Source organism: Brassica napus, chromosome C4, assembly GCF_020379485.1.
Source record: "Brassica napus cultivar Da-Ae chromosome C4, Da-Ae, whole genome shotgun sequence".
Lineage (NCBI taxonomy): Eukaryota > Viridiplantae > Streptophyta > Magnoliopsida > Brassicales > Brassicaceae > Brassica > Brassica napus.
Genome location: NC_063447.1, coordinates 1,088,248 through 1,109,203, shown reverse-complemented (window position 1 = coordinate 1,109,203; position 20,956 = coordinate 1,088,248). Strand labels below are relative to the sequence as shown.

At 31.4% G+C, this 20,956-nt stretch overlaps 2 protein-coding genes across 2 annotated transcripts; both read right to left on the bottom strand.

The window, feature by feature from the left end:
- Window positions 1-1,251: 1,251 nt before the first annotated feature.
- LOC106412350 (L-gulonolactone oxidase 2-like) lies at window positions 1,252-4,170 on the bottom strand. The gene is made up of 4 exons (XM_013853269.3): window positions 3,318-4,170; window positions 2,956-3,211; window positions 2,292-2,393; window positions 1,252-2,165 (listed from the first exon to the last, which is right to left on the bottom strand). Exons 1-4 carry the CDS (start codon window positions 4,032-4,034, stop codon window positions 1,429-1,431), a joined length of 1,812 nt encoding a protein of 603 aa, XP_013708723.2. The 5' UTR covers window positions 4,035-4,170; the 3' UTR covers window positions 1,252-1,428.
- On the bottom strand, window positions 4,062-8,365 carry LOC106414144 (probable L-gulonolactone oxidase 6). Its single transcript, XM_013854854.3, has 4 exons — window positions 6,772-8,365; window positions 6,414-6,669; window positions 6,173-6,274; window positions 4,062-6,071 (listed from the first exon to the last, which is right to left on the bottom strand). Exons 1-4 carry the CDS (start codon window positions 7,447-7,449, stop codon window positions 5,332-5,334), a joined length of 1,776 nt encoding a protein of 591 aa, XP_013710308.2. The 5' UTR covers window positions 7,450-8,365; the 3' UTR covers window positions 4,062-5,331.
- Window positions 8,366-20,956: the final 12,591 nt, after the last annotated feature.

Genomic DNA, 20,956 nt, shown 5'->3' with positions numbered 1-20,956 from the left:
TATATCGGTTGATTCTTTTAGCGTGATTCAGATAGAATATGTCACTTAAATACACTGTTCTTTTAAAGATTTTTTCAATTCTTTTCAAAAGGGCTTTACAAAGCTTATTTCTTCAAAAGAGAAAGACATGAAAATAAGAACACCATTTGCAAATGAGGAAATATTAGAAATTCAGTTATGTCCAACTTTTTTATAGGCACTACGCAGCAAAAAGAAATCCCGTCCAACAGAGAAGGTAATAGATTCTGCAAACTTTACAGTTCTATCTTTTTTTTTTCATAATTATGACTCAATTTCTTATTACAAACTAGCTTTAAGTTATATTTTCCGCACAAGCATTGATCTCACTATATCTTATGTTTTAAGGAATTCTTTATCCGTAAGTAGTAGTAGTACGGGATGGAACACTAAATATGTTACATACATCTTAATTATGATATAAAATTTAAGGAAATTTTTACCCGTAAGTACGGGACAGAACACTAGTGGTGTTTTTAAAGCATCAGTATCAAAATTTTTGCATGATCTCCGAAGAATTAAAAATACAAAAAATTGTAAAAGAAGAAAGAAAAAGAAAAAAGTCAAGAAAAAAAAGGACGTAGAAAGATTCTACGGGAAGAGCTCAACTTCTGTTTTAAAGAGACTTTACAAACACTTGTAACTTTTTTATTGGTTTACTTTTATTTATAATATATCATTTAATTAATTAATGAAAATATTAATATTTAATGAGTAAAAAGTTTTGGCGATGTATTACAGTCAGAGCGTGCAAGCATTCATAACGAACATAAGCGGTTGAAAATAAAATGTCTTAATTTGTATAAAATTAAATACTATTGTCACAGATGAAAAACACGGACAAGATACAACATTCATTCTAAACATAATTTATCCTATTCTTATTATGCAAATTGATGACTAAACTTTATTTTTAATATCCAGAAATCGTTTTAATGGAAAAATAACCAATTTTACTTCATCATATTTTTATCTTATTTTCTATTATTGTCAGTTTTTCTATTTAAAAATATTATCTAGGTATTCTACTAATAAAACTATGAAAATGTCATTAGAAATCCATAAGACCATAAGAGTCAATCTTTTATTACTTTCTTTACCCAACCCATATTTAGCTTATCCAAATTACTATAACATAAATCCATACACTATACATAGATATCTTCTCTTATTTAGGAGTAAAATTAGTATACTTAATTAAAAATGTTTTAATCAAAAACAAAAGATGCCATATTAAGTTTATAAAAAAAACGCTGCCCTAGGCGAACGCTTCATTTTTCATAACAGAGGCACGGCTCTGATTACAGTAGGCCATTTATTACAGTAGGCCATTTATTATTTATAATATTATTACGACATAAACAATGTATAACAACAACGGCTTCCTGATATAAGAGGCGATGTAGATAATTAACTTACTGACAGTGCCTCATTTATGCCACTGACACGTGTACAGACCCTAGCCTCTTTGTAAACTTTTCCCGGTCGACACAAATATCCTTTCGTCGGAGCACAATGAGCATCCTCCGAACATATACACAAACCCTCCAATGCACATCCATTTTTTACAATCGTCGCGTTTCCTTTGATACCTAAGATCTGATCCGTCCATTCGGTCGAGAATAGACCGGTTGGATCATAGCTCTCTTTTACTTTCAAGAATGCGGGCACATTCTTATACTTTTTAATCACGCCATCAAACGCCAAGTTTCTGTTTTTACCCCAGTGTGGCAATGCGTTATACTTGAACAATGCTATTTGCTCGATTTCCTCGATGAAATCCTCGTAGAGTCGCGGTGCTAGTGGGTCCTTGGCTCGGTAATATGTTATGTCAAAATCTAGGGCTTCCGTCTCTTTCCCGAGATAAGCTGGAGAAGATGTGACATAACGCATCAAAATACCATAGTGGAGCTCAAGGCCGCATAGAGACTTCGGTTCAATTTTGATAAGAGATTTGATGTCGTTAATAAAACTTTTGACTTGAGTGAGAGAAACACTAAAAGTTGTTTGATGGAAAAATTCGCCATTTATACGGGAATCCCACGCACACGCCGTGATTAATCCATCTTGAAGGCTATCTAGACATGATCCTGACGACATCATGCGGTTTTGGCTTCCAATGACCGGATAACCAGTGAATATAACACCTAAAAACGGTTAATATTTGAAACATCGAGGTAAGAGTAAGTAAAGGTTGTATTTGAAAAAAAAAAAAAAAAAAGGTTGTATTTGAAATCGATGAACAGTAGATAAGTAAAAACGAAATTATATACCATTGTTGGTCAAACCGTATGAGGTACCAAACAGTGTAGATGAAATTAATGTGGCTCCTACACACTTCCCATTCGCATCTCTGAACCTCTCTTGCGTCTCCTCTTGAATCATACAAGAAAACAAATTAAAGTAACGTTTTTCATTTTGTATCCAATGAGAGAAATGATATAATAAGGAGAAAAATATTGGAATCGTGGGTCACTTGATAATCTCTTGGCAACCATACTTCAATTATGCTATATATTATATTTCAGTATCGGTTTTGGATCCAAGAGTTATAATTTTATACAATACTATTTCAAGAATTACCTGATTACGTATGTCTCTCTTGAGTTTTGGATCAACTACCGTTTAAAAGCCGTTGATATATGGAAAATTTTGGTTCAGAAGTCGTTGTTTTTTGGTTAATTAAGTTTTCATACTTGAAATTTTTAAAAGAAATTTATGAAAATAAAACATATTGAGTAGAAATGTGAACAAAATAAGATTTTAGATTAGATCATGGTTTCTTCCGTTTGGTAAAACATGTCATGAACAAGATTGTATCTTTATTTTTACTATTGAAATGCAAACACTTAGCACAAAATAGTTCAGAAAGTTATGTAAAGTCGAGTTGTCCAAAAAAAAAAAAAAATGTCCAGAAAAAGTTATGTAAAGTCGTACCTGATGATCTTATGATGGCTATAGCCACAGAGAGTTGCGAACGGAATGGCAAGAAATCATACAAACCATTGCCCGACGTGTTGACAGCAACTCGGTCATCCCTCCGATACACGACTTTGCCTTGGCTTGGTAACCACAAGAAATCGGCAAACTCGTGTTTCTTTCCAAAAGTCACCGCTTGTTCCCCGAAATCCGAATCATTTCTCATTGTATATGTTAAAGATCTCTTAAACATTGGTTGCAATTTAAAAGTCACCTTTTAAAAAAAAAAGTATAGACCACAGCCAAAAAGTTGTAATTAAATTGACATAGAACTATAATATTGTCTTTTGTAGTAAAACACAAAAAATAATCAATCTAACCTGAGAGACAACCCCAAGAACACCGAGAGAAACCTTGGCCGCGTTAAACTCGTTAGGAGTCGTAGTCTCGCTTAAAACTCTAACCTTTGCAAACCCATCACTGACCGAGCCAGGACTAACCATCCTGATCTCTGTCACATAATCATGGACCGCACTTCCTTTACCCCACAATGAGCTCCCGTGAGCACCGGTTCCCATCATACCACCCACGGTCAGTCCCCACCAATATGGTGCATAAGGCAACGCCAATCCAACCTTAGCGGCTTCAGAGATTAGCTGCCTAAGTGTCACGCCGCTCTCAACAGTCAAGGTCATGGCCTTTGCATCTGACTGCACCGTGTGGTTTAGAAACTTCGTGCTTATGAACAAACCCTTGGTCCCGTCGGTACAAACGAGCTTAGTTATGCTATGCGAATAACGAGTTGTTACACGCATTTTCTGTCCGGTTTTAGTGGCTGCAGCCACGATAGCGACGAGTTCATCTTCGGTTGTTGGGTACGCCACGCTGGCAGCTCGACATGTGGAACGGTCAGGGAAGGCTCCATACGAGTTTGTGACTGTGCAATTTGCATTTCCAGACACACACTTGACAGGATCTTCAGGTGGTGTTGAGACTGCCGTAAGCACAAGTGTAAATATACAAAGTAACCCGAGGAGGGTACGCCAGACCACAGCATTTTGGGGAAAACCATACGAAGGAGAATAACTAAATACCATCGGCTTTGATTGAGTTTTGTCTGACTCTCGCCAAATGTATTGCAAATGGATTTTTTTTCTGTAAACATGTTTTCTATTTATAAAAGTTGTGTGGCGTATAAGCCGGTTTAAAACCGATTTGAATAAAAATATTTTGGTTTATTAAAGTAGAAAAGGTTGAGATAAGATGCATCTATCGTGCTATCTTGTAATTAAGATAGTAGTAACCACTAACCCCATCCGATCCATCAAAATTTTGCTGTCACCGTAATTTCATTTATATAATATGGTCTGAAAGACTTCACCATACTCCTATCATCATGGTAGTCCCATTGCCGCAGCCCGCATGCCTGGTTTGTTGTTTCTCCTTATTTTCTAAATGTTTTTAGTCAAAATATTCGCCTCGTCGGCTTATGCAGTTCTTTTTCTTTATTTCAAAACGATGACTTGAAAAGCTTAATGGCAAATTAATCAACGATATATATCTACAAGAAAGTTTCAACTACTAAATATCATACGGTTTCCGTAGCATATAAGAACTCATCTGTCAGTAAAATACACACATTATAGTTTGTTTGTATTTTAAAAACATTAGTAAGCGTACGAGTTTCGTAGTATCTAAGAAAGCAACTCTGGATTTCTCTGACTATGTCAAGCTATATAATACGCAGTCACATACTAGTTGGGTTTTTATTATAAAAGACACATTGGTTGGATTTTTCCATGTATCTTTAATATAGGGTGAACACAAGTAATTTTATTTATTTTATTTTGAAAGATACACAAATCGTTTTGAGATTATGCGAATGGTTGTTTAGATAGAGGGTTAAAAGATGTCAAATAAAACATTCATATATATCTTTTGCTAAAAATAATATAGCGTTTAGATCGGATACATTGAATGAACAAAAACTCCACTTATTTTACCAAAAGAATAAAATAAAACACATTTATACTATTATGTAGGAAACTGAATGGGATAAATTTGTTTTAATTCTAAATATATACCTTACTCAGCTAAATCTCATTCATCTAATTTATTTTATGTGTAAACTTAAAACTATTTAGACAAATGGGAGGCTGAAGATAAGAACGCCATGGTATGCGCACGTCAGTATAAAGGTATACATTATTTCATGAATTACTAAAATCATTATTTTCAGAATTAGAAAGTATAAACTAATAGAACTAATTTTGAACAAAAATAGTAATAATTCACACATTATTATTTTGGTTACAACAACATTAGCAATAACTCGTCATAGTAAATATCGACCCATCCATAAAATATGCTTTCTGATTTTAGAATCAATGAATATTAATAACTTACTGATTGAATCACACTTATCCCACTGACACGTGTACAAACTCTAGCTTCTTTGTAAACTTTTCCCGGTCGACACAAATATCTTTTTGTCGGAGCACAGTGAGCATCCTCCGAACATATACACAAACCCTCCAATGCACATCCATCTTTTACTATTGTCACGTTTCCTTTGATCCCTAAGATCTGATCGGTCCATTCGGTCGAGAATAAACCGGTCGGATCAAAACTCTCCTTTACTTTCAAGAACGCTGGCGCGTTCTTATACTTTTTAATCACTCCATCAAACGCTAAGTTTCTGTTCTTACCCCAATGTGGCAATGCGTTATATTTGAACAAAGCAATTTGCTCAATCTCCTCGATGAAATCTTCGTAAATCCGTGGTGTTAGTGGGTCTTTGGCTCGGTAATAAGTTAGGTCAAAGTCTAAAGCTTCGGTTTCTTTCCCAAGATAAGCTGGAGAAGATGTGACATAGCGCATGAGAATACCGTAATATAGCTCAAGTCCGCATAGAGATTTACGTTCGATCTTAACAAGAGATTTGATGTCGTCGATGAAACTTTTGACTTGCGTAAGTGGAACACTGAAAGTTGTTTGGTGAAAGAATTCGCTTTTTATACGTGAATCCCATGGACACGCCGTGATCAACCCATCTTGAAGACTGTCTAAGCATGATCCTGACGACATCATACGGTTTTGGCTTCCAGTGACGGGATAACCGGTGAATATAATGCCTAATGCCGGTGAATAATCGCAACAATATAGGAAATGAGTGAGTTAAAATCAATAAAAGTGAATATTGTATCTGAAAGTGAATAAACTAATAATTATTTACCATTGTTGGTCAAACCATATGAACTAGCAAACAGTGTAGATGAAATAAGTGTGGCTCCTACACACTTCCCATTCGCATCTCTGAACCTCTCTTGCGTCTCCTCTTAATTAATACAATACATGAGGAAGAATTTAAGTTGTGTACTATAACATTTAATAAATAGCGAACTACTATCGATAATTTTATAATTTTTTTATCATATACAAACACGAAAGCCTAAGCTTTAGAAAAAAAGATGAACCTGATGATCTTATGATGGCTAATGCCGCCGAGAGCTGTGAACGGAACGGCAAAATGTCAAACAAACCGTTGCCCGATGTGTTGACAAGTACTCGGTCGTCCATTCGATACACTACTTTGCCTTGGCTTGGTAACCATATGAAATCCGCAAACTCATGTTTCTTTCCAAATGTCACAGCTTGATCCCCAAAATCCGAATCATTTTTCATAACATACCGTAACGATCTCTTAAACATCGGTTGCAATGTAAAAGTCACCTTTATGGGACAATTGTATTATAAATAATGTGTTAGAACTATGATATTCTCATAACATATAGCATGCAAAATAACAGAGAGCAAAGTTTTTATGAATCATACCTGAGAGATAACACCAAGAACACCAAGAGAAACCTTAGCCGCATTAAACTCATTAGGAGTCGTAGTTTCGCTTAAAACTCTAACCTTTGCAAACCCATCATTGACCGAGCCAGGACTAACCATCCTGATCTCTGTCACATGATCATGGACCGCACTTCCTTTACCCCACAATGAGCTCCCGTGAGCACCGGTTCCCATCATACCACCCACGGTCAGTCCCCACCAATATGGTGCATAAGGTAACGCCAATCCAATCTTAGCCGCTTCAGCGATTAACTGCCTAAGTGTCACACCGCTCTCAACCGTCAGGGTCATGGCATCTGCATCGGCTTGCACTGTGTGGTTTAGAAACTTTGTGCTTATGAACAAACCGTCCGTTCCGTCGACACACACGAGTTTAGTGATGCTATGGGAATATCTTGTGGTTACACGCATTTTCCGTCCGGTTTTAGTAGCTGCAGCCACGATTGATATGAGCTCAGCTTCAGTGGTTGGATAGGTTACTTCTGCGGCTCGACACGTGGATCTATCTGGAAAGGCTCCATATGAGTTTGTGACTGTACAGTCAGAGTTTCCAGACACACACTTGACAGGATCATCAGGTGGTGTTGAGATGGTAGTGAAGACTAGTGTAGATACACATTGTAATAGGAGAAGGGTGCTCATTAGTGAGGTCATTTTTCAAGTGTGTTGCGGATTAGGTGTTTCTTCTTTGTAGATATATATGTTTGGTATACAAAGGTTGTGTGGCGTAAAAGGCCCGTTTACAGTGTGATTTAATTTATAATATCCGGTTGATAAGAAAAAAACTGAGAACTGAGATATGAGATGCTTGTAAGATAAGATTAATGATCATGTTTGTATCATCTTCTCTCATTATTATTTCATCGATTCATCATTTGGAATCCCTCCATTTTCATTTGTGTAAATCCTAATGACAAAGTATTCATTAAAAGAGTTTTAAAATAAATTAACGTTTGATACGTTGTTAGAAAAAGTTTTTCAAACCTAATGAAGTAGCTAGGAAGGATTGTAACCACAACATCTGTACTGTTGATTGCTGAATTACATAATAGTATGATAGTACAAATTACAAAATCTTTTGTTTGTTGTGTGGTCAAAGATATTAGCAGTTGATTTTCCAAAGAACTCACGTCTTCCTAATTTAAATGGTCGTAATATTTTCCAACTAATAAACGGCACCGTCAAACCAGTTTACCTAATTAGGGTTTATATATGAACAAAACACTTGCGAACATAATATCCAATAGCTGCGGGCTCTTCCCCTAATGGATGGATCATTCCTTCTCTTCTGACCAGGAACCCTGCTCTTGCGGAAGTTAGGAACACATTGCTAACTATAACTGCGCCATCGAGTAATAGAGGTTCTGACCCGTACTTGTGGTCTATTAAGGGATTTCCTACCACTTCGTTCTCAATAAAACTTACGTGAGAAAAGTTCCGTCCTGCAGCTCCTTCTCAGCGATGGGCAAAGGCTATATGGTACAAAGGACATATTCCCAAACACGCCTTCACCTTTTGGGTTACACACCTTAAGAGGCTTCTTACAAGAGAAAGAACAGCGAGATGGGGTATTCATGCTCCCTCCCTCTGCTGCATTTGCGGGTCTGAAACGGAAACAAGAACCCATCTGTTCATACACTGCCCATACAGCTCTACGGTTTGGCGATTAGTTCTTCGTCGGTTTGGAAGTAACTAAAGCTTTCTTGACTGGCCAGACATGATTGATTGGATTTTACCAGGTAATGGACTTTTCAGTCTCACTCTAAAGCGTCTGGTTATCCAAATAGCGATCTACCACATCTGGAAAAAGAGGAACAGTCGGCTGCACACCTCTGTAGCAGCTCCGGTAACATTTGTTTTCAAGCTGATAGACATGAGTGTCAGGAATTCAATCCTCGCTCGCCTCAACTGCAACAAATTCAAGAATCTCCTATCTCAATGGTTCACTTTTGAGTAGAGCTTCTCTTTGATCTCTTCTCTTGTTATTGTTAGACTTTTTTTCACTTTTTGGGCCTTCTAATAACTTCATAGCTCCGCCGAGCATATGTATTAAAACCGTTCCAGTTTTTGGTAAATAAAATTCACATTCTATCAAAAAAAAATATCCAATCTGTTTAGCCGGACATAAATATGGAATACAATCTTTACTATAAAACCAGTTAAATAACCTTAAGAGAGAGAAATCAACAAATATCAACCGAAAACAAACTTATTTTAAATATTTATTAGATTCTGACCTGCCCTTAAAAAAGCGGATACATTTTTTGTTTTTACATTTTTTAAAATTTTAATTTTTATATTTGTGTGTTTTAGTCACATTTATATTCTTTTTTGTATAATATTTCTTTTAAATGATTAATACAATGTTTTAATAATTGTATTACAATAATTGGACCACACTTATATCAATCGGTGATATTGATGTTTTAACATAATATACATGTAAATTTAGCATTTTGTGTGTAAAATACGTAGCGCAGGTAATTATTTCTTTCTAGTCACGATATTATATATTTGAAAAAGGTATTATTCCACTATATATATATATTTTTTAAACTACAGCGGTGGTTACACCATACGTGATAAGTAAAATTTGAGTAGGATACCCAGGACCTCGTAGTCCAGTGGTATCGTCCTTGGGGAGGGAAGGTGACCGGTTCGACTCGCGGGGAGGGGGAGGCGTGTCCAGGGCCCGTAAGAAGGTACAGACAAAGGCTGGCGCCGGGCCTAGGTGGTGGGCCGCAAGGTCAACACCTGGTTAATAAAAAAAAAAAAAAAAAAAATTTGAGTAGGGTCATACCAATAAACTATATAAATATAATACTAGTCGTGATTTTAGGCCCGCTTATATAAAGGCTTGGAATGGTAACTAGTTTTCCGTCCCGCCCCGCAATTAACAGTAACAAAAATCTCTATATATACCCTATATCTATACATTTTTATAACTGTTAGAACCGCACCGCAATTAAACCGCTTGTTCCGCACCGCTCAACCCGCAGTCACCATTCGGAGCTAGGGTATGAATACCAAAGTAAGCACGTCTTCACAAAATTTAGAAAAGAAAAAAAATCCAATGAGAGTCAAATGTAGGGAGAATAGACACGTGTGGGGTTTTCCTATCAAATTTTGATTCCATATTATAAAGTTATTAACTTCTACTTTAGATGATTTTTTGTGTGAGTAAAAAGGGAACAAATATAGATTTGATGATTCTAGTATGTTGTAACTTGTAAGTAAAATCTATATTATTAAAATAGAATTCATGATTTCTTTCATGTGTGATTTTTTTATTTGGATCATCTTTAGAAAATTTATTTACTTTTACCTAACTTAATTATAACTAGATCATGACCCGCGCGCCCACGCGGGTTTAAACTTTTATAGTTCAAACTTTCTTCATTGTATATATTTTTACGATTTACAAATGTTTAATATGATTTTATAGTTTAAATGCATCAATTTTATTAGTTTTTTTAATTGTTATTTGTTTTAGTTGTTTATTATGTATATAATGTGTTGGAAATAAAATAAGATATCTAATCTCTTAATGTTGAGTTATTATTTATTTGTTTTGTTTAGATATTATTTATTATAATTATTCATTATTTATGCCGAATTTATTTTTTGGTGCTTAATAATAAATAAATAAGTATTAGATGATATGTTATATTTTAACTTATATGAGATAAAATATGTTAATTGACTTTATTGCTTATAATAGAATTTATAATTTTCTTGGGTTTTACATGTACCATTGTCATAAACCCACCTAATCATTCAACTAATCTCAACGGGTAATTTTATATTTTTATTATAAATATTTTTCTTTATACAACATACAATATAACTTGTATATTGTATAAAAACAGTATATTCATTATTTGGGTAAGTCAAACGTGATTTGAAAAGACTAATGTGGGATACCTTAATCGGATTTGAATCTTGAGGTATACTTGTTTCCTTTCTCTAAATTAGACGTGATTTGCATTTTTTTGATAATAGAATATGAAGTTATTGTAAGTAAGATTGCAATCTTTTTAGTATAATGACTGTTTAAAAATAGGAAAGGTTTTTTAAATGTTACATGATTTAATTGCGCTACAAATTTATTAGTTTAGATTTGGTGGACAGAAAATATTTTTTATATTAAGGAACCAATTTTAGCATTTTCAATATATTTTGGATATAATAAAAACAAATGAGTAGAATTGATTAGATATTAATGGATCGATTTTTTTTTGTGTGGAAAGTTTTACAAATTTGGTATACAAACAAAAGTAGTCAATTGAATTTTGGAAAGGTTGGATTTTATTCTGTTGACAGCACTAGCCGAGAAATAACCTAAACCAATTGTGTACGTGTTTCAAAACCAACTGGTATATAAAAGTATTTAATTGAATTCTGGATAGATATAATTGGATTGTGTAGGCAGTACTAAACCGAGATATAACTGGTTTTGAATCACGTTTAAATTTGGTTAATTATGGAACTATAATTTCTCTGGTAACCGATAAAAGCAGTGGCATTAAGGCGTAATTATTTAGGAAAACTCAGGGTTAATTCAAATTTGTACTTCTGTTTTAATAGTTTAGATATATTTTAATATCTTTATTTTTATTTTAAATATTAATAAATATTTTAAATAAATGTCTAACAAAATATTTCAAACTAGGTGATTCACCCGTGCCTATGCGCGGACATGAATATTTTTTTAAAAAACAAAATATAATAATTTGGATAGTATTTAATTAGTTTAAGACTTGTAGTTTTATTTGTCTGTGTATTTTTAGGTTATTTAATTAAAGTTTTATTTATAAGTTATTTAACTGTGGTATTATAATTTTTTATTCAATATATTTAATTTGGCCATGATATTGATTTCTAAAGTTCTAAAATCATGAGTGTAAAATTTGATCTTGTGTGTGTTATTTATTTTTGATTCACCCTTATTAACTTTTTCTCAAAAGTTTTAATCAAATAATTACCTTTAGTTGTTGCATGAATACGGTCCTCTTATTTAATTTTGATTTTTATAATTGTAGGATTATAAGAAGTCGAAAAATATGAGTTTTAAAAATTATCTCATCATCAATCAAAACCAATCTGAGTTGAAACAACTTTTTAAGATATTTTTTTCCAAAAACTCTTGATGTCTTATTTTGTTTTGCATATATCTAATGAAAAATGAAATTTTCTGATGGAAGCCATGGGAGTTCTTATCCTACAAAGAAAATACATTAAGAAGATTTTCTATAAAGGATGGATGATTGAGTGATAATGTATATTTATGTCGATAGTTTAATAGTTTAGATTTATGAGAATCAGTTGTTTATGTATACTTTTGGAGGCCTTCAAATAGTATTAGGCAGGGCTGGAAAAAAAATCTGAACCCAGAAAACTAAACTGAATCCAATCTGGATAGTACCAAATCAGAACCGAAACTGGTTAAATATCCAAACGGGTTCAAATTATTGGTATTTAAAAAGCGGGAACCAAACTCGATCCAAACTAAAAAATTTCAGGTATCTGAATATATCCAAATCAGATTTATATACTTGAATATATCAGATATTTTCAGATTTAATATCCAAAGATTTTGAAGTTGTCCAAAATGTATAAGATATTTTGAAGCTGTTCAAAATATTTGAAATATATATATATAAATAGTCAAAAGTAAATGTATAAAATATCTAAATAGTACTTAAAACACCAAAAATATTTAAAATATCTATAGATTTTTAAATTAAATTTAGATACTTTGGCATACATTACTCAAATTTATATGTTATATATTATTTATATTTTTAGATTTTAAGAAATTTAAAGCATAAATGAATTTTAAGACTTTAAAATAATTTAAACTGGTTATCCGAACTCGAACCGAACCCGCAAAGATCCAAACCGAACCCGAACCAAAATATATAAATATCCTAATGGGGCTGAAATCTTTAACCCCGAAAACCCGAAAAGACCGAACCGAACCCGGATAGATACCCAAATACTATTAGGATTAAGAATTTATAATGTAGAAAACGAAGAAGAAAATTGCATAAAATAATGGGGATATTTTTTTATAAAAAAAAGTTGTATAACTATCAAAAGGTATAATCATACAGTTTTCCTTTCTTAATATCCTAAGAATTTTTTTAAAATATAAATAAAAGGTCACAGAACCTTTTTTTATTGTGTTTCGCGGATCTAAATTGGCCGCACACATATGGCGCAATTTCTCCAATCCGTCTGCTAGGTGTCTCCACTCGGATTACAAACTCACGTTATACTAAGCTCGACAAAAAAGTTTACAAAATTTGAATTTAAATTAAAGGAAAATTCGTTTTTATTAAATCAGATGTGTCAATTATATTAAACTATTGTATTTTAATAGTAAAAATATTGCTTTTTACATAATATTCTTTATTCATAATAATATGGTTTTAAAAACGAAAATAAAAACAAAAAAAATATTTATAAATATTGTCTTATATATGAAACTTCTTTTGATAACAATTTGTTATAAAAGGAATGTATTGATAAAAAGAAAAGAAAAAAATAAAAAATTAATAATGGCAATTATACAATAAATTCAATTCATTAAAGATATCAATGTAATAAACCATCGTGAGATTTAACGTGAGTGCGCCATATAGGAAAGTAACTTCTCAAATAATATTATAGAGATACATTTTAGAATCTTTTTACAATATATTTTGAGATTAGTTAATTAAAATTTTAATTATCACAAAGTATACTTAGAAACTAAAATTTAGTTTAGTTTTGATTGTGAACAAAAATTAATAATTATATAAAATACTTTTAATAATATTTTAATGATAATAACAATTTTAAATTGATTAATTTTAAAAATTAAATTTAAGAAAGATTTTAAAATATGTTTTAAAAAATAAATATTAATTTCTATTTTTAATTTAAAAAAATAAAAATATCTTATCTATTTAGCACATAAATTGAGACTTATTTCATATGTGATTTTTTAATATAGACCATCAACGCTTTAAATGTTTTTACCATATAATACAATTAATTTACACATTCTTTCATAGATAAAACATTTGATCTTTATTCATATCGTATATAAAACTTTAGTCTACGGTTATTAACGTCTGTGTATTCTCCTGAGTTGAAAACCAATTCGGTTTATTATTTAAACAGTTATACTAAATTGGTTTAACTTAATTTAATTTTCACTTATATTTCAAATTTAGAAATAAAACAAAAATTATTTAAAACAGTATTGTTACATAATAATGTTTTCAAAATATTATTATAAAATTAGATAATATATAACACTAAATTATATAACTTGTTGATATATTTTATTATATAATCTAAAATATTTTAGTATTAAAGAAAATCCGCACGGTCGTGCGGGTCAGGGTCAAGATATAGTTGTTAATTATGGTCTCATATGTTAAAAGATAAAATATAAAAATTATTATAATGGACATAAAATACATGTAAAATCTTTCATTATAGATATGTGTATTGTCGGAAGAGTTTTATCATAGAATTGTTCATGACCATCCTAATATATAATGTTATTTAATTTAATAGAGTGATCATTATATATGAATAAATTACATATAGAGAAATTACAAGCTGTACAATGAAACCTCAAATATAAAATTTTACTGTACAAAACCTTATATATAAAGTACCTTATTTTTCTAATCCTTTTACTTATATAACTTTCAAATAATGTTAATAATTTTTTTGTGTAATCATTATAGTCCTTTTTAATACAAAATATTTAATTAATACTACAACAAATATTATACAATAACATCGTATATTATCATGCATAACATGATTACTAAAAATGAACTTGATATCAAAATGCTTTAATTGATTATATATGGGATATTACAGAGGTAATTATAATGAATAATTATGTAATTTATTTAAATTTAATGAATATTTTTGAATTTTTTATTTACATGCAATATTTTACTTAAATATAATATTTTGTTTATTAATTTTGTTTATAATACTTTTGTTGTATATTTTATAGTTATTGTAAAAGATTTATGCTTTTAGTTAAGTTTTATTAAACATAAAGACTATTATATAAAATACAAAAAAATCAGATTTAATATAAAATTTTGTTTTTGGATAAAAATACCTTGGAACGTTGTATTTGAAGTTTTGCCAAATTTAACGTAAGGGACTTTTGGAGATGCACAAACCCGCCTCGTTATTTCATGGACTGAAAGATGGCTTATACTTCTTGGAGAGAAATACCAGAAAAATATAGTCTGATAATATTACATGGGCCTTCAACCGATTTACACCATTTGGATTTTTAATAAGAACCAGGCTCGTAATTTAGTGGACTAAAAGACGGCTTATACTTCTGTTGACCATGCATCAGCCGGAAATTTTTTTTCTGGTCCAGTTCGGTCCAAAATTATAGAAATTTCAATTCAACTTTTGATATAAAGAAAATGACGCTTTCTCTTAATAAGGTAAACATGATCAAAGGGTTGCCCAAGTCATTCGATATATGTGTGTTTGTGTGTCTTGCAAGAGTATAGGATATAGTAATTTTTTTAAAATAAACACTTAAAATTTATATAACAGTCACGAATATAATCAACATCTACAGTATTATATGATTACTAAGATCCGCAAAGAGCATTATATATAAAAATTATTTTATCTATTATATGTTCTTACATCTTATGAAATAATATATATATATATTAAATAATTAAAAGTCAGTAACTATTACATATATAATTAAATTGGTACGAATATATAAATCAATTTTATTAATCCAAACAATATTTTTTTTCTATTTGATAGGATATATAATTAAATTTAAATGATATTAACATACATAATATATTTTTAATATTAATATTTATTAAATAATATTTTCTACTCATATGGTTTTTTGATCATTTGTATCATTTATAGCAAAAACTTTAAATTATTGATAACAAAATATTCATGTGGGATTAATATTTTTAGTAATTTATAATTTTAAAAAATTAAGTTGGGAATGTTAAAAAAAATGTCTAAATTAAAAATTTCAAAATTAATATATTTATGTAATTTATATAGTATATAGTTTAATTTAAAACGATATATAGATATATATATATATATATTTTTTTTTTTTTTTAATCTTAGCATTTAATTAAATTAGATTTTTTTTACTTATATGATTTGTCATAACAAAAATTTAAGCCATGGATCACAAAATTTGAATATGAGACTTTTAACAGTTTTAATACTTTATAGTCGTTTTAAAAAATTCAAAATATAACATATACAAAAAAATTAAAATTTTATTATATGGTTGTTTAATTTATTTTAATAATTTAAAATTAAATAAATATGATATAAGATACACTAATTTTTATCAAATCTTTATTATTCAAAATCATTTATTGCCATATATATACTTTAGTCACATAAGGCAATTCCGTAACTTTTATTTAGGGAAATAATAAAGAACATTAATAATAAATTTATGGTGTGTTTAATAAAAAACTTATTATATAATTAGATGGACCAACATATTTCTCTAATGATTCTAAAAATAAACCTAGTGATGACACGTGACTATAAAAAAAGTCTTAATGTTTCTCGATTAATATATAGGAGATTACTAAAACGACTGTTAGCTATAATTATAGACAGCGTAACTAAAGATTAGACTGTCAAGAGAATACACGACAAGAATCATCATATCATATTGCTTTCAATGCATACAATTATTGACCAACGCAGATTCAAGCTACTCTTCAGTTACTAACTAGTGAGCTAAATCAGGCTTATTTAACTTGAAGAACTGGAATTGGGTGATGGTAAATAGTTCTTACTTCGACTGAATATGAAAATTGGACTAGTATGAAAATTTCAGATGAGTACTCTCCGTAACCGTAAGTGTCAAACAAGCAACCAGCCTCAACAAGAAACAAGATTTTTATTTTTGGTTGAAAAATATAAGATAAAACAATTATCAATTAAACATATATTGATTTGGTATTTACCAAAGTAACTCAGTGTGATGTTAATCTAATAGATCAAACCCTAGAAAAATCAATGTGATATTTTATCTCGAATACACATGGGGTGTGATTGAATAACACAAGTAGCGTTAATATTATAGCTGAAAAACATTTACTCCATATTCAGCTGCAATTCTTCCAATCAGGTCAAACAAAATTTAATAATTTTTTAATAGTCTTACGCCGGTTATTGTTTAACAAAGGGTAAATGAGTTGTATTTTTCTCTCATAGTTTTGGAAGAGTAACGTTGATTTCCACTTTTCATTTTTTATTATTATTTGTTTTACTCTTCTCTTTTCTATTCATTCACTCCACTTTAATTTCATCCATTAACGCTGCTAGTTACCGATCAAACCCATGATCGTATCAATTAAAAATCGAATCTAGCTAGTTCCATAAAGTGGAAATATTAAAGCTCAAAGCCTAATAGCTTTCTGACCAATTACTAATCAAATCAAAATGATGTGAAATTAAATTCAAAAAGGAGAAAAACTGAACCGAAGATTCCATTCACCTTTTATTGATTTATTTCTTTTCACACTAGAACCACGAAAGTTGTTTTTCATGATCCGTCGGATATAAATAAAATTCGACATCTAGATGTTAGACCTCGTTGGCACGAGCTTGCACTATCCCATCGCACCTACCGCTAATCATCTGCTTATTGATTGTTGAAAAAAAATCTTACATATAATATCTGACCAGTTTTGCCCTTAATCGATATATTTATCCATCTAGGTTGGAAATTGTTATGAATTTCGACCGATATTCTCTAATGGGTTTCCTCGTTTTCTTTTTTTGAGTATAAATTTTGTTTTTTTTTTTTCGTTTTCCTCTTAATTCTTTATATATTTATTTTTCAATTGCTTGTTTATTTCTTAAAACACCATTTATTTGATAAGATTATACTCAATTTAAAAAAAAAAAAAATTTTAACTAACTTTAAATTTATTAAAATGAAATATTTATTATATTAGTAAAATTGCATAACCACAAAGAAAACAATAGTAGAGTTCTATTTAATCATTACTATTTTGTCAAGAATTGTTCTATGTTGTATTAATGTTATTATTTGTTCTTTTATTATATTTTTATTTTATATATAGCCTTACTGAATTATAAATTTTATATTTAAGTATTTAACTAACATTATTTATAATTAAGTTTTAAATTTTGATCATTATATACATATTAAATAAAAAAATTTAAAATTATGACAAAAAAATTTTAAAAGCAAGATTTTGTATAATTTTTTGCCTTTGCATTAAACAAAGTTTTGTTAAAACTTTAAAGATTATTATGCAAATAAAAAAAATTCAACAGTAAAATAAGTTTGTAAATAGTGTTCCCTCAAATATGATATAACACTATTCATAAATTTACCTCAAAAATAATGTACTATTAGAGAGAATTTTTCCTCATTTTTTTATATTTTCCAACAATTTGATTTATCATTGGAGATGTCCTTATCCCATACCCATACTCACCTTTACATTGGTTAACATGACAGATATATATAAGCATTCAGTACTTTTTTCATAAACTATTGAACTATACATTTTTCAAAAATAAATTAGTTTGAGATAATATCTATTATTTGGTTACGGAGGCAACCATTCCAAGTTTATTAGAGGGTTTATTGAGTGTCTATCTCTTTCTAATAATGATTTTTAGTTTTTTTTTTTCCTCCATAATCCTTGTGGGTTGGTTAGTTAAGGATAAGATTTATGTATGATTAATGGTGAGAAATTGATAAAGGTAAAAAGAGCAAATGAGTAAGCGATACACACTAAATATTGACAGTGAATCAAAGAAAGCATCAACATAAAAGATCTTAACATGCCTATATTTTTTCTATTAAAGAAATTGGATTAGTGACTTGATATAATTATCTTTGAAATTAGTTAGTGTAAGATAAAGAAGTAACAAAAGAGAGAAAAATAAAGGAAAATTTTAATAAAGAGAGGTGATCGGAAAGTGATAAACTTTAGGGTCAATTTTTTTGTCGGCAAATCCGTTATGTTCGGACTGTCTCCCTTTTGAAGCGATATTTAGCTTCTACGATCGTGATCGGAAAAGATGGTGTGTAATAATCATCATTTGTATGTTAGTGTATCTTGCATCTATCAATGTTTTTTGTCAAGAAAAGCATATATATGCATGTATTTAAGATGAAACGTAGTATATATTCCTTTTCTTTGAACTCTTTCCGATTATTTACTTGTAGAGAGTACACCAAGGTTTTTTTAACACAATCACCAAGGTTTTATTTGTTAATTTTATCAACAGAATCAATATTAATTATTTAGTTTATATTCTCGTTTGGTCAAACAAAACTGTATTCTTTCTTCTTTCTTTGAGTCTGCCTGTAACGCCCCGATTCCCCGGCGTCCGATCCAGTGACGGAGGCAGCTCTTTGGTAGGGGGTCACATGACCCATGTCAATTTTTATAAACATAAAATTTACTTGAATTTTGGAAAGAAAACTGAGAAATGTTACCAACTGACCCATGTAATATATGTATATATGTGAAATTGACCCCTCTAAAAGATTTTCTTGGCTCTGCCACTGGCCCGACCGGGTTACCGAAAAGGAGGTTATGGACACGTGTCTACTCATTTAGATAACCTTACGTGTCCCGTTACTGGTCTCAAGAGTCGACGGACGCATAACCTTCTTTGAAATACTGTCACACTCATATCCATATTCTTCTACTTACAGTCCTGCGCACATGAAAATGGAACGGGAGGGCCTGAGTATATGGGTTACTCAGTGAAGTGACTCTATCCTAGCCTGCCCGCATGATACTCTATACTACTCTATACGGGAACTAGGGCTGACTAGACAATCAATTAATGTAACCTATTGTTTCCTAACATCATCATTACCAATCATTCACAATTCTCTACATTTCTAACAACCTAGCGATCACCCAATACAATGATCTCACTCATTGTCACACACATCAATCCATAGACTCTGACTGACTCGACTCCTACGACACCCATACGCTTTTTATATCCCGCCTCTCGCGGTAGGCACTTTTTATATCCCGCCTCTCGCGGCTGGCACTTCTCATTGCTTCCCATGGGTAGCTCTCGCTAAGCCACTACCCCCACAGGTTCTTGCGGGTGCCTCGTTAGGCACTACCCCACAAGTCCCTATAGGTGCCTAGCGTAAAGCTACTACCCCATGTTTTACATATCTTAGACTCTAGACGCCCACCCGTTCTTGGTGGTCCAAACAGGACATCAAGCAGGTTCATTGACTCATTCACTTTCTTATTCTCAATCTCATTCTTATCCACTTTCTCATTCACGTTCTTCCCTTCTCATTTCTTATTCACCTCACACTCTCATACATTTAGACTCATACTCATACACGTTCACTAGACGCCACCCGTTATCGGTGTCTCACACAGTACACATCACATTCTCAAACACAACAGCTGATGCCAAAAGACATCTCATTCACGTACTTCTGTAATAACATTAATAATCAATGGCACATCTATCATCTTAGCATTCACTTATTTCTAGCATTCTAGCTTTATTCACAAACAACACATGAGACTACACAACCCATCATACTAGCATCAATCATCAACCAATCATCATATGCAACACAAGACAATCCATTAAGTCTCATTTAACAGTATAAGGGTTCTTATGCATCATGATCCATTCATCTATCATCCTAGCGGTAAACATGATATATCAACCTATCTCTCAAACATGAACTAATCAATCCTAACTCGAGTATACAGGATCATGAGAGAAGATTGGGTTCAAGACACTTCACCTTAGCCTAGATCTGGATCTGGAACAAGGAAACAAGAGAGAGACGAGATCTGATCACCACCACCAATCGGCTACGACCACCACCACCACCACACGATGTCGGCGCGGAGGAGAGAGAGAGGCTAGGGTTTTCAGTCTCTGGGATTTCCCGACAGAGCTTCGCTGCAGTTTCTGAATGAGACAAAAGAAAGGGGTTGTAACTCCTTTTATAGGAAAAGGTGCAGAGAACCCTAGGTTTTTGTCAAGTGGGCCGTAGAGAAGCTCATTCCTTTATAGAAATTTTTGAGCCAGGAACCGGGTCGTTACATTGCCTTTTTCTGGG

What these genes read in the sequence shown, in the direction of transcription:
- LOC106412350 (XM_013853269.3), bottom strand. Translation starts at nt 4,034, where the DNA reads ATGGTATTTAGTTATTCTCCTTCGTATGGTTTTCCCCAAAATGCTGTG. An exon ending in AGCCATCATAAGATCATCAG is followed by an intron (nt 2,394 to 2,955) that starts GTACGACTTTAC and finishes GTATGATTCAAG; the next exon opens with AGGAGACGCAAGAGAGGTTC. An exon ending in ATACGGTTTGACCAACAATG is followed by an intron (nt 2,166 to 2,291) that starts GTATATAATTTC and finishes AACCGTTTTTAG; the next exon opens with GTGTTATATTCACTGGTTAT.
- LOC106414144 (XM_013854854.3), bottom strand. Translation starts at nt 7,449, where the DNA reads ATGACCTCACTAATGAGCACCCTTCTCCTATTACAATGTGTATCTACA. An exon ending in TTCTTGGTGTTATCTCTCAG is followed by an intron (nt 6,670 to 6,771) that starts GTATGATTCATA and finishes TGTCCCATAAAG; the next exon opens with GTGACTTTTACATTGCAACC. An exon ending in ATATGGTTTGACCAACAATG is followed by an intron (nt 6,072 to 6,172) that starts GTAAATAATTAT and finishes CACCGGCATTAG; the next exon opens with GCATTATATTCACCGGTTAT.